This window comes from Vanessa tameamea, chromosome 21 (assembly GCF_037043105.1).
Source record: "Vanessa tameamea isolate UH-Manoa-2023 chromosome 21, ilVanTame1 primary haplotype, whole genome shotgun sequence".
NCBI classification, from domain to species: domain Eukaryota; kingdom Metazoa; phylum Arthropoda; class Insecta; order Lepidoptera; family Nymphalidae; genus Vanessa; species Vanessa tameamea.
In genome coordinates this window covers 3,238,789-3,250,856 of record NC_087329.1, presented here as the reverse complement: position 1 = coordinate 3,250,856, position 12,068 = coordinate 3,238,789, and the positions used below count along the sequence as shown (strand labels likewise).

Genomic DNA, 12,068 nt, shown 5'->3' with positions numbered 1-12,068 from the left:
TCATCGCCGTCTAGTAGCGAATTACATCAAAGTGGTTAGTATAAATATGTCATCTTCATGTATCAAATTTGAGGTAATCGCTCGAGTGTCGATGTTTTTTTTTATCTCAAACAGAGAAACTTACATATATAACACAATTGTAATGCGTTACCGTTGTCCACTCTCATCTATACTAATATTATAAATGCGAAAGGAACTCTGTCAGTATGTTTATCTGTTGCTCTTTCAAGTTCAAAACACTGGACCGATTTTAAATAAAATTCGCTATGAAGCAAGTTTGAACTCCAAAGTAAAATAGGTTTTCTATGTTCATCAGTTGAGGATCAAACCCTAAACCAAGAGCGAAGCCGAGGGCGACAACTAGTTGATTAATAAATTTTACATTATTTTCTCTTAAACTATCAGAAAGAGAAAGAACGGTATTTAATTAGTAATTAATAATATACAAATTGTAAATCGTTTATTGTTGAAATAAATCCGCCTTGTTTAAGTTTTAGGGACGTATCAATAATGACTGGGGCAAAAACAAAATCAACTGATTGTAAGCAATATTTAATTCAGACTTCAGCGGCCCTTGATCACAAGCACCTTGCCTCCTTAATAAAATCTCTTGATATAGTAACCCTAGCTTTAGCGAATCTGACTTTTGATGGGTAAGTAAACCATCTGACGGTCTGCGATCAACGTCAAGGTCAAACCTTTAGTCAATGTAGATGCAAGCATTACTTATTTATTGATTTTCAACAATCTACTACCGGTTCGGAAAGAAGAAGTACCTATATAGAAACACACTTGCTATTTTTCAATAGTTGTTTAAATTGTCTCTATATTTAAAATTTTATTTAAAATATCAATCATCGATCGATCGATTCCCGAGGCGTCTAATCGTCTAAAAAGTAACCAAAGATCAATTTGCCTTGGCCATTGTCATCTCATATATTGGTCCTGATGCGGTGATGGTCGTGTGACTATTATCAGTTACATGATAAATTCACCCTTCATGACGGAGAAGACAACGCAAGGACATTCCTTATACATGACCTCTGTTATAATACCAATAAGTTCACTCACCTCAAACTGAGCGCTGAACGTTTTGAAAACACCCTCCCATAGACTCCCGGACTGCGTGAGAACTTGGACGATGTCACCGACGTGCGACGTCGCAGCGTGCATGAAATGCGCGTTATTGTATACACCTTCTGCTACCACTCGGCCTCGGGGCGATCTGGGGGAGGGAGAAGGGTTTAACTGTAACGAATCGCACTACTGTTATGTAATTTTGGACGGTCCCATACGACCTTGTCTAAATATCTGGAAAGATATAAATCGTTTGATAAATTCCATTTTGGTATCCATTTTGGAACAGTATGTAGATTACTTCTAGTATATAGGAGAAGTCCGTTGCATCAAAAGGAAATTGTTTTCTTAGGAAGCACTATCTTTCCATAATATTCATGAATATTCCGCGGAATTACGTCATATGCATGTAAATCTAGGCACGTGAACTTGCTTGTCGCCTAATATGCATAACTTAGGGCCAATTACTGTGAGCGTAACTTTATTGATATGCAGATATAGAGAAATAAAAAACAATACAAATAACTTATACAAAGGGATACATTTATCAGAAACTATGTAAAAGATGCTATCATTACATAAAATCAACTATGTATGTCTAATTACGTAAATTATAGTATCCTGAGAAACGATTCGTTTCGGTGATAAATAAAGAAACAATATTAATCAGTTTATTAGCTAAATGAATTACGATAATATAAAAATGTTATGATCGTAAATAAATCACATTCCTGTTCTTTAAGTTGATGATGACATATTAAAATCACGAGGATACGTATAACAACCGGAAATCATAAATTATTTATTATTATTATTTAAATATAAAATTTCCTTCCTTAACCATTGAATTTCGGCTACAACGTTCAATCAAAAGATGTAACAGACAACGTAGCGAATAGTACACAAGCGGATAGTTTACGGAAACAATAGTATCTTCCATCTCTCTTATAACTGGAGGAATATCAAGAGACTATAACCGGAAAAATAACTGATCAAATGCCTTTAAGTACTTCAAAGCATGACAGTATTCGGAACTTACACACACCAGACTGATAAGACAACTTCTTGACAGAAAAAAAGGATACGATAAAGCCGTTGGTGAACTCTCTAGCCGTTGCAGCTGAGCTGACGATGTGACTATGAGTAACAGAATCAAGATTGCACCCGTGTTTGCTCACATATTCAAGTATCTCCCGCGTATATCGCGTATTTGCTATTCTCGGTTGAAAATGACCGTGGCCTGGGTGACACGAAGTCGGCCGTGATCGAAATCAGTCAGGAATACTATCACCACTGAGAAATTCGACATTTTTCCACACCAATTTACATTTAAGAGACACAGTAAGAGTACTCCTCACATACATTTTTCTTTATCAGTTTTGTAACTTATCTTCATTTAAACAAAACGTGGCGTTTTATTTATTAAACTAAGTATTCAGCATCCAGCAAAATACATAATCTGTAGTAAACAGTTTAAAATAAAGTCAATTTTTGTTTGTCTGTTTTCTGCTTATTTCTTCTAATCCATTAAAAGGATTATGATACGGTTTTCAATAATAGAAATAGTGACAAACGCAGAAGGTTTCTATGTTTATATTAAGTAAATAAATATTTAGAAATTACATTTTTTACATATTTGTACAAAATTGCTGTGTTTTATCCAAATAAACTATTATAGAACGCTTACATGGCAAACGCTGACTAAATTTTATGAGATACATCAAAGCAATGTACTAAAAAAAATAGGTCTTGAAAAGGCCTACAGAAAAGTTCCGCGAAGTGTGTGTGTTTATCATCTAATGTAGTTATAATATCTATTGTAAATTAGTAATAGATGATAAGTTATTTGCGAGGCCATTATGTCCAATTCATTATTAATCCTTATTACAATAAATATGTCAAAGTTCTCTAGGCATTTATTTATTCATTTATTTATTATCATCGTTTCTAAACTCCATGTTATGAAAAAATCGTTCGCTGCGAAACGTATACGTACGTAACGTATAGTCGGATAAAATTAGGACTTTGACCATTAAAATTATCCAAATTTCAATATAGCCGTGAATGGATTTTGATTTATATTTCGCAATAAAATAATTATTCATAGTTCGTTAGTAACAACTGACGGCGGCTTCATATCCTAATCTTATAGGATAAAAATTCATATAATATCATATCAATAGCAAATTGAACATAGAAGAAACTTAATATAATATACGCGATAAAACTACAAAAAAAAAGCTATCTCTACGGAAAGTACAGTGCACTAGATATTTCTGAGTAAATGAAGTATCGAGAACTAGGTCATCGTTCGTGTAATATATTTCTTAACATCTTATCTGTTTACATAAATCCGGTACCGAATGTACTTTATAATAAACATTAAGATCATATTATATATAGCGGCAAACGTCACGTCACGAAATTTAAATGCTTTTTTAATCTTCCTTCCATCTTGTGTCACTTTAACAATTGGTACCATTTCTTACATTCAAACCGGAACACAATAATACTGAGTACTGTTGTTTGGCGGTAGAATATATGATAAGTGGGTGGTACCTACCCAGACGGGTTTGCACAAAGCCCTACCACCAAGTTTTTTTTTTCTTTTTTTATGTCATTGGTTGGCGGACGAGCATATGGGCCACCACCGCCCATAGACAAAGCGCTGTAAGAAATATTAACCATTCCTTACATCACCTATGCGCCACTAACCTCGGGAACTAAGATGTTATGTCCCTTGTGCCTGTGATTACACTGGCTCACTCACCCTTCTAACCGGAACACAACAATACAGAGTACTGTTATTTAGCCATACATATAAATACCAACAAGACTATATAATTGCAATTTTTAGACAGATATTCAGTGTCAAATAACTTGCAACACCAACATATCAATAGTGGTCCCTAACGGTATGAGGTAATTAATAGATTTCCTTGGTGACAAAGAATTAAAAAAAAAACTACCAAAATTACATTCTAAAAAATAAAAAATGTTTCTTTTTTTTTTATGACATTGAACTATTGGAAAACCACTAAGCATTCAGTATTAAATAAATAGCGACTACCATTGTAACTCAGTATTCGGTTAACCGTTCCGTAAGTGGCCTCATGTAAATAACACACTTATTGTACACGAGTTCTATCAATATATTTTTTTAAATAAATATAAATCACATTGAACTGAAATAATTAAATCATAAGCATATTTTAATACTATACATACATACACTAGAAGCTAAGATATATTCTATGGAGTGAAGAAGTAAAAATGTATAAAAAGTACCCCGTAATGTATAACGTTCAGGTGGCGCTGTTGATGTGAAACTCGAGGGAACGCACATTCGGTAGAGTAAAACGGAATTAGAGTAAGTAAACGAAACATCCGCCTTATTAAGGCGCTATTTTAAAGTACTATATTGATATTAAACAAAATTATCCTACTAATAATAACATTGATGTTAATTGCAGGTCTAAAACTACAGTAACGCCATAATGTCATAACCATTACCGTCTTTACCATAGGGCACATGGGGCACGTGCCCAAGGCCCCCATCCTGAGAGGGCCCCGAAGAAACAACAATTTCTTTCACACGTTTGTTTTCTCACGTTGACTGCTATGTATATTTTCGAAAGTGATATATGTATAAGGAATAACTAACATATTTATCAAAAAAGGCTATAAAATAGCTATAATATTGTACAACCAATCAGATTCCACACCGTTTATTTGAAACTATACTTAAAGCCTGGCCAAAAGCAAATTATTTGTACACGGTAGTAGATATCTACCAAAAGGGCCCCAAATTCATGGGTGCCCAAGGGCCCCAGCATAGCTTGAGTCGGCTCTGGTCATAACCATTTAATGGACGATAAAGCGTATTCTTTTTAGATGAAGAACCGATGAGATACTTACTTCCCTTGATATATAATTATATTAATATGTGACGGTCAGCTGGAAGGTCAGCTGCCATGAGCGATAGCACCGGTTCAAGTAAGAACACTACCTGACAAACGTAACTATTGTTTTCCCACCAATAAGTAATATTTTCCGTTGCCATGTTCATTTTTATGTAATTGTAATTATCATCTTAGATAACGTGGCATATATATAATAAATGGTGGCATATTGTGGATAAATAGTGGCATATTGTGGATAAATGGTGGCATATTTTCTGTGGTATTCGTTTATATTGAGGTGATCACTTACCACCGAGTTAACTCCCCTTTAGGTATAGCCATAACTAAGATATTCTGTTTTAAGCACATCTATCAACACTATCGAACGTTTAGCGTTTCATAAACCTGCGCATACATAATCATCACCAAAATCTGACAAAACGTATTTCAAACAAAGCAATATAAGCATTAGAAATAAGTATAGAACTGAACCGATTCTTATATACGGGATAAGGGTAATTATTGCGATAAAAAACTGATATTACGATTTTCCGATATATAACCTTTTTTTAAAAATAATTTAAACTCACTATTTGACTATAAACGCAAAGCCAAAACATGGAATGGATTAACGCCTATCTAATAAAAAAAAATCAATCATCATGGCGAATAAATACATTTGAATTATTATTTTGGTACTTCTAATTTTCGATACCAAGTTCACTGACATCCAAAACGCAAATTTTAACGAGTCCATAATGAATACGATACTCGATCTCGTCCAATGGTATCGCTGCAATTGAATGTCATAGTTATCTACTTGGGTTTACTCCTAATGTGATTGCAATAAGCTATGTCTAGGTATAGAGACAACTATATTTATTATATTTAAACCAAAATAAGACAAGAGCTATAACCAAAGTTTAATTTTTTTTTTAAATAACATACATTGCTGATTAAAAACTGTATTATATAAATGTCTGAAGTTTGTTTTAACTATTTTTGACTAAAATAATATTGTGACTGCGGATCGTCGGATCTTTACAAATTAAACACTGTAACGCAAAAGTGTATATTATGTATTATTTTGTACACGTACTAATTTATTTAATATCATAGCTATCATGGAAGAATATTCTAGAAAATGTCCAGAAAGTGACATTGCATATCATAATTATAACTTTTAAACGATACGCGTATCCAAATAGCGTGTTACCGTATGTCGGTTTTCAACAATACGCGAGTGATCTTTTAGAAAACCAATGGAATACGTTAATCAGTTACGTTGTGAGATTAGTAAATATATCAGTTACCACATTAACTCTTATGGGTCAGTACTTGTTTTGCTCAATGTTCTTTAATAAATGTAAATTCATTTCACATAATAGGGGGAGGGGGTTTTATTATTTTCGACAAATAACCAGACATTTCATATCAAAATAAATAATATATTTGTTTTTCGCTTAATTCAAATTATATATTTGATATTACAGAAAATAATATGTATTACGAGAACTCGATGCAATTTAATTAAACGCCCTTGAAATATTAAATTCTATAAATATATCGGTTTAAAATCTAAACGGGTCGACTATTCATAAAAAATCTTACTTTATAAATATAACTAGTATAGTTTAACTCGTGAGATTTCTATAAACGGTCGATCCGAAAATAATATTTCGAAATGTCGACTATTTTCATCATCCAAATGTGAGTCGGATCCGGAAGAATATATTTTTTTGTTATAGGCAACACTTCCCTTTCTTTCATCACGTGTGGGACAACGGTCCCCTATTCTAGGCGAAGTGCATAGAAATAACATGTTCACAGACCAAGCGTGACACAAACGCGACGATCAATTAAAGTTTAGTCAATAAGAATATTTGTTTGGATATTGTAAGGCAATTTAAAATTTGAATAGATTATTTAATTAAATATTCTGTAAAAAATTCAAAACAATTAATTTTATTTGAATAGAAAGTAGGCAAGCTAACAGACCGCAATATCCCACGTTGGACAAATGGCTGTTCTTGGAATTTGAAAGCATACAAAATTATTTATCAGAATGACAAAGTTTTATCAAAATGTGGATTTTAACACTTTTTTTCGCCTCACTTAAAAAAAAGCCAAAAACTTATCATTTACATAATCTTGTAAATTACAACATCAACAAAAACCTTTTATCGATTTAATCTTTCGACCACATTTGAAACATATAAATTAAAAAAAAAAAAACAACGTTGTGCTCTATTTATTATGTGTTCCTACATATTCACACATCATATACTTTAATTAATATTCAAATGTATTGTTCATGTACTATTAACATAATTCCGAGCTAAAAATACTTAGAATCGACGCTTTATAAAAATGAGTATAATTCATACGATAGTACAGTTATGTTTGTGATACTTAAATCGGAAATTATAATGTATTGGGATCTTACTTGTGGGCGGGGCCTTATAAAGATGGCTGACGTAGTAAGTTTTCAAAATGAAAATAATAAATGCGCAGTGCAAATTATTTATTCCTGATAATTGATTTTTGCAATTAGCTTCCGATAAAACTGATTAATATGAGTATTCTGTAATAACGATTTAAAGAACGCTGCACTTCAGCGCTTCACTTTTATGGGCGGTATTAATTTATATTTTTCACTCTTACTTTTCGACAACGTATCTCATATCTTTCGTTACAAGAGTCAGTAAATAAAGGCACAATGGACATAGTATTTTGGGTCTTTAGTTGCCCAAGGCTCTTACTTGGTGTTAGGGCTTTGTGCAAACCCGTCTGGGTAGGTACTACCCACTCATCAGATATTCTACCGCCAAGCAGCAATACTTGGTATTGTTGTGTTCCGGTTTGAAGGGTGAGTGAGCCAGTGTAACTACAGGTACAAGGGAAATAACATCTTAGTTCCCAAGGTTGGTGGCGCATTGACGAAGGCCAATGTCTATGGGCGGTGGTGACCACTTAACATCAGGTGACCCATTGGCAAGCAAGCATCCTGCTTTATAAATAAAACTGCTACAAATTTCAGCTTTCTAGATTCAGTTGTTTTTGCGCGGCGTTGATGGACTGTCAGGGCAAACGATTATATAAGAATAATATATTACTTTAAATTGACTTCTAAGGGAATTTATAATTACATAGTAGTGTCAATCAATACGGTTTAAGGGCGACATTCGCATTAACGAGTCTTAATTACCATATTTGATATCATGACAATTGACTTGTTAAAACTCCCGTCCTGAACATCCTGAAAACGCGCGATAAATTTAAGATAGCATCTCATTGCATATACATGTATATACATACACACACACACATATATATATATATATATATAGGAGCAAGTATTATAACATAATAATTCTGATTATAATTCCATGCTAAATTGCTGAACCATTTTACCGCGAACGTTACGTCAAACTCACGAAGTGGTAAGTGTTAACAGTTATTTAAATTTTTTTAAATATCTTTTGTTTATAAAAGCAGAGTAGGCATATGACTCCACTCCACCTGGTAAGTGGTGGTGGAGTCCAAACGCGAAGACGGCCAGCACAGTCAGCGAGAATGAAATGCACTAGTCGTCCTCGCCATGCCAGCCCGCAAGATGCTTCTTAAGCCTCGTTTGAAGGCACCCAGGTTATGTGATGAGACGAAGAGATAGATAACCTGACGAACATGAGACTTACATGTGTATGTACATGGACAATCAGACAGGCAGCATAAATTTAAGTGACATAGATTAGTATACAAAATTAACTACTGACGTGACGTCGTGCATTGAGATTACACTTGGCTATGGCTTTATAACAACCAAACTGAACACCATAAACACAAAAAATAGACTAGAGTATTGTCACTGGCGAGTGGATTTTTTTATACTCATATTACATTTGTTGTCTTAACACACAGAGACAACATTAAAACTATTAAAATACCATAAAAAAATTCAGCTATCGACAGATACTTGGTAGTAGGGTGTCGTGCAAACCCACCTGGACAGGTACCACTACTCACCATATAATCTACCACCAAGCAGCAATACTTAGTATTATTGTGGTCCGATTTAAAGGGTGTATCAGCCAGCATAAACTACAGACACAAGGGTCATAACATATTAGGACCCGTGGTTGGTGGAGCATTGGCGATATAAAGAATGGTTTAAATTTTATACAGCACCAATATCTATGGGTAGTGGTGACCACCTTCAGTTGGCCTATTTGCCAGTGCATCTACTAAGGATATAAAAAAAAATACAATTCTAGTTTAATAATAATAATATTTCTAGGCAAATATGGGTTAATGATACCCAGATCTACCTACACAATGGTGTTTGTTTAATGAAACAAATTAATTTTATTCATGTAATAGACCGTCACTGAGGGCTTCACTAATCTAGTATGACTGATCAAATTCATCATTCCATTTATTTATAAATTCTATTTCCAAGCAATGATGGAACATGTTATTGACGTATGGTTATAATTGATAGATATTTGAAAACATATTACACTAGCTGTTTTTTTGTGGCTTTGTATAGGTTAGATAGCTCAATGTAGCTCAGCGTTGCTTCAAGTGGGATTGTCATAACTGAACCAAGCTTATCTTCATGAAATATCAAGATCAATACCAAAATGTAACAAACAAACATTGAAATATTCACACAATATTCAATATGATAAGCTTCCGATGCTAAGCATAATTATATAAGCATAGTTATAATCAAGTTAAATCTATTGGATAATTGGATAACAGTAGTTCATAGACATTATTACGTATGTATTTAACTATAGCATCTATGTTAAAAATAAATATATTTTAATAATGTGCATATATTGCATCTATTGTACAATTAATATATTTAGTATTACACAATAAATAAACACTTTCAGAGTATTATGTCATCCTGACTGTTTCTACCATGGCGGCAATAACATGCGCATCTCCTTTTTTTCTCCAAACTGGGATTTGATAAATCAACATCATTGGTCTAGATAGACCAATGAGATAAATGATCTTGCTCAGAACTATATTTCTAAACTAAATAAATTTTGTTCTAATATCATAAATAGTGTGGGGCACCTCCTATTTTTCTGGAAATGATTTGTTCGACTCAACGACTTATGGAGCTCAAACTAGAAATCTAGTAATTACATTTCTTATGACATCAGTTTTGAACATTGAGAACTCATTCTGAATAAAATGCAATAACACTAACATATATCTATACTAATATTATAAATGTGAAACCACTCAACTACATTTGTTGAAATTTGGTATGACGCAAGATTGAACTCAAGAGAAAGAAGGGCATAGACTACTGTCTTATATCTAACACTTGCCAACCAACAACTAAAACACGAGGTAAACCAGAGAAGCAGCTAGATTATAATAAATACCCAATTTGAGCATAATATGAATATATTCAGTGAAAACTACCTCAGTAAACTGAACTGAGCATGTTTCTTGTGAGTATTTATAAATACTTTTGAAAAATACATAATATATCAGTAACGTAACCCAACCTTCCATTGTTCCTATTGTTTTTAAGTGTACTTTGATATTAGTGAAAAATCTATTGTCATTCATGGTTATATAAAAAGTTAACAAAATAATAACATGTGTGTTATTAGTTATTTTTTGTCTGTAAGAAATGAAATATTTATTAAAAAGTGGAAACACTAACATCACACTAGGAATTATATAATCAAATTTATACTTGGTAGATTCAATGATTTCTACACCTACAGAACCAGCCCAGTCTACTTGCAGAAACACTTCAGAGTGATTGCTATAATTGTAAGTGTCGTTGTAATTCATGATCAATCACCAAGGTCATAATTACTGGATACTGTATGATTATCCATACTAATAAACTCACTCTACTGTAATATAATTTTATAAATGTTTTACAAATATAATATGATATTCATCCTAACAAAATATACACAATGAAATGTAATTAATCACTTTAAGAGTTTATGACATATGACATGTATAACCTTAAATTAAAAAGATATAAAATACATTTTAGTTTGGTCCTATTATAGGAAGACAGTGGGGGGAGGGCTTCAACTGATGGTAGATTACAGTACACAGTGCTAGTAATAACTGCTACCCTTATAGACTAAGTTATTAACTACTGTAAATGCACCATCATCCATGTAAACTAAGATGTTATGTCACTTGTGCCTTTCAGTGCACCGGCACATTCACTTGTCAAATGCAAACAGAGCTATACAGAGTGTGGCAGTTGAGTTGGTCGTTTCTACCTAAGTAATCTAGCAAAACTTTATCTCACAGAAGCACCAAATGTATTACTATGAAACAAGCTTTAAGCTTGTTGTTTTACATGAAATTTTCCTAGATTTTGATCGCTCAGATCAATAAACAACATAAAATGTTCCTTTAACAAAATGAAAGCTAAATTTCTAATCAGTTCTATATTGTTTAAATGTGCATTAACTAAGTAGAAAAACAATTTAAACTTATTTTGTGCTTTTGGTTAAAATTGTACCAATTGTAACAGATTTTAATTTAATTTGTCACAAAACACTAGATATCCGTATAACTTTGTTACATAGATTACTTGAGATCTTTTATTCTTCTCATCACTGTCTTTAAGTTCTAGTTACAAACATGAAGTAAACCAAAGTTAATATGAATATAAGCTAATGTAATGCTAAAATCACATTAGGCTTTTGCTAAGTCATGTTTTTTCAATGTTTTATACCATTCAGATTCATTAGTAAAACAAGTTTAAAAGTCGCTGTTGTTCTTTTTAATATGGACCCTACAACATTTATTATCCCTTACATTAATAAATAAATCAATATTTTTTCATATAACTAATTTCATTGCTATGAAGATCTTTGAAATCACTTTTAAGGGTGTTTATAAGAATAGAATAATCTTAATGACAGTAAATGACCGTGCAAAAAATATTAGTAATTAACAAATATTTTTCAAACACTATCTCAGGAATGTACAATTAGGATAAAAGTCTAATTAACAAATTGGACATTTGCCAGTAACTATCATTTTGAACACTGGTTTAAATGGTTAAACTATAAGTACATA

At 32.6% G+C, this 12,068-nt stretch overlaps 1 protein-coding gene across 5 annotated transcripts in view; it reads right to left on the bottom strand.

Moving 5' to 3' along the window:
- The window catches only part of LOC113394135 (ataxin-2-like protein), a 44,580-nt gene that overhangs the window by 31,494 nt on the left and 1,018 nt on the right, over positions 1-12,068 (bottom strand). For all 5 annotated transcript variants that reach the window (XM_064218350.1, XM_026631338.2, XM_064218352.1 and 2 more), the window contains exon 2: positions 1,072-1,225. In XM_064218350.1, the coding sequence (XP_064074420.1) occupies positions 1,072-1,225 (154 nt within the window). The remainder of the gene's footprint in view (positions 1-1,071; positions 1,226-12,068) is intronic.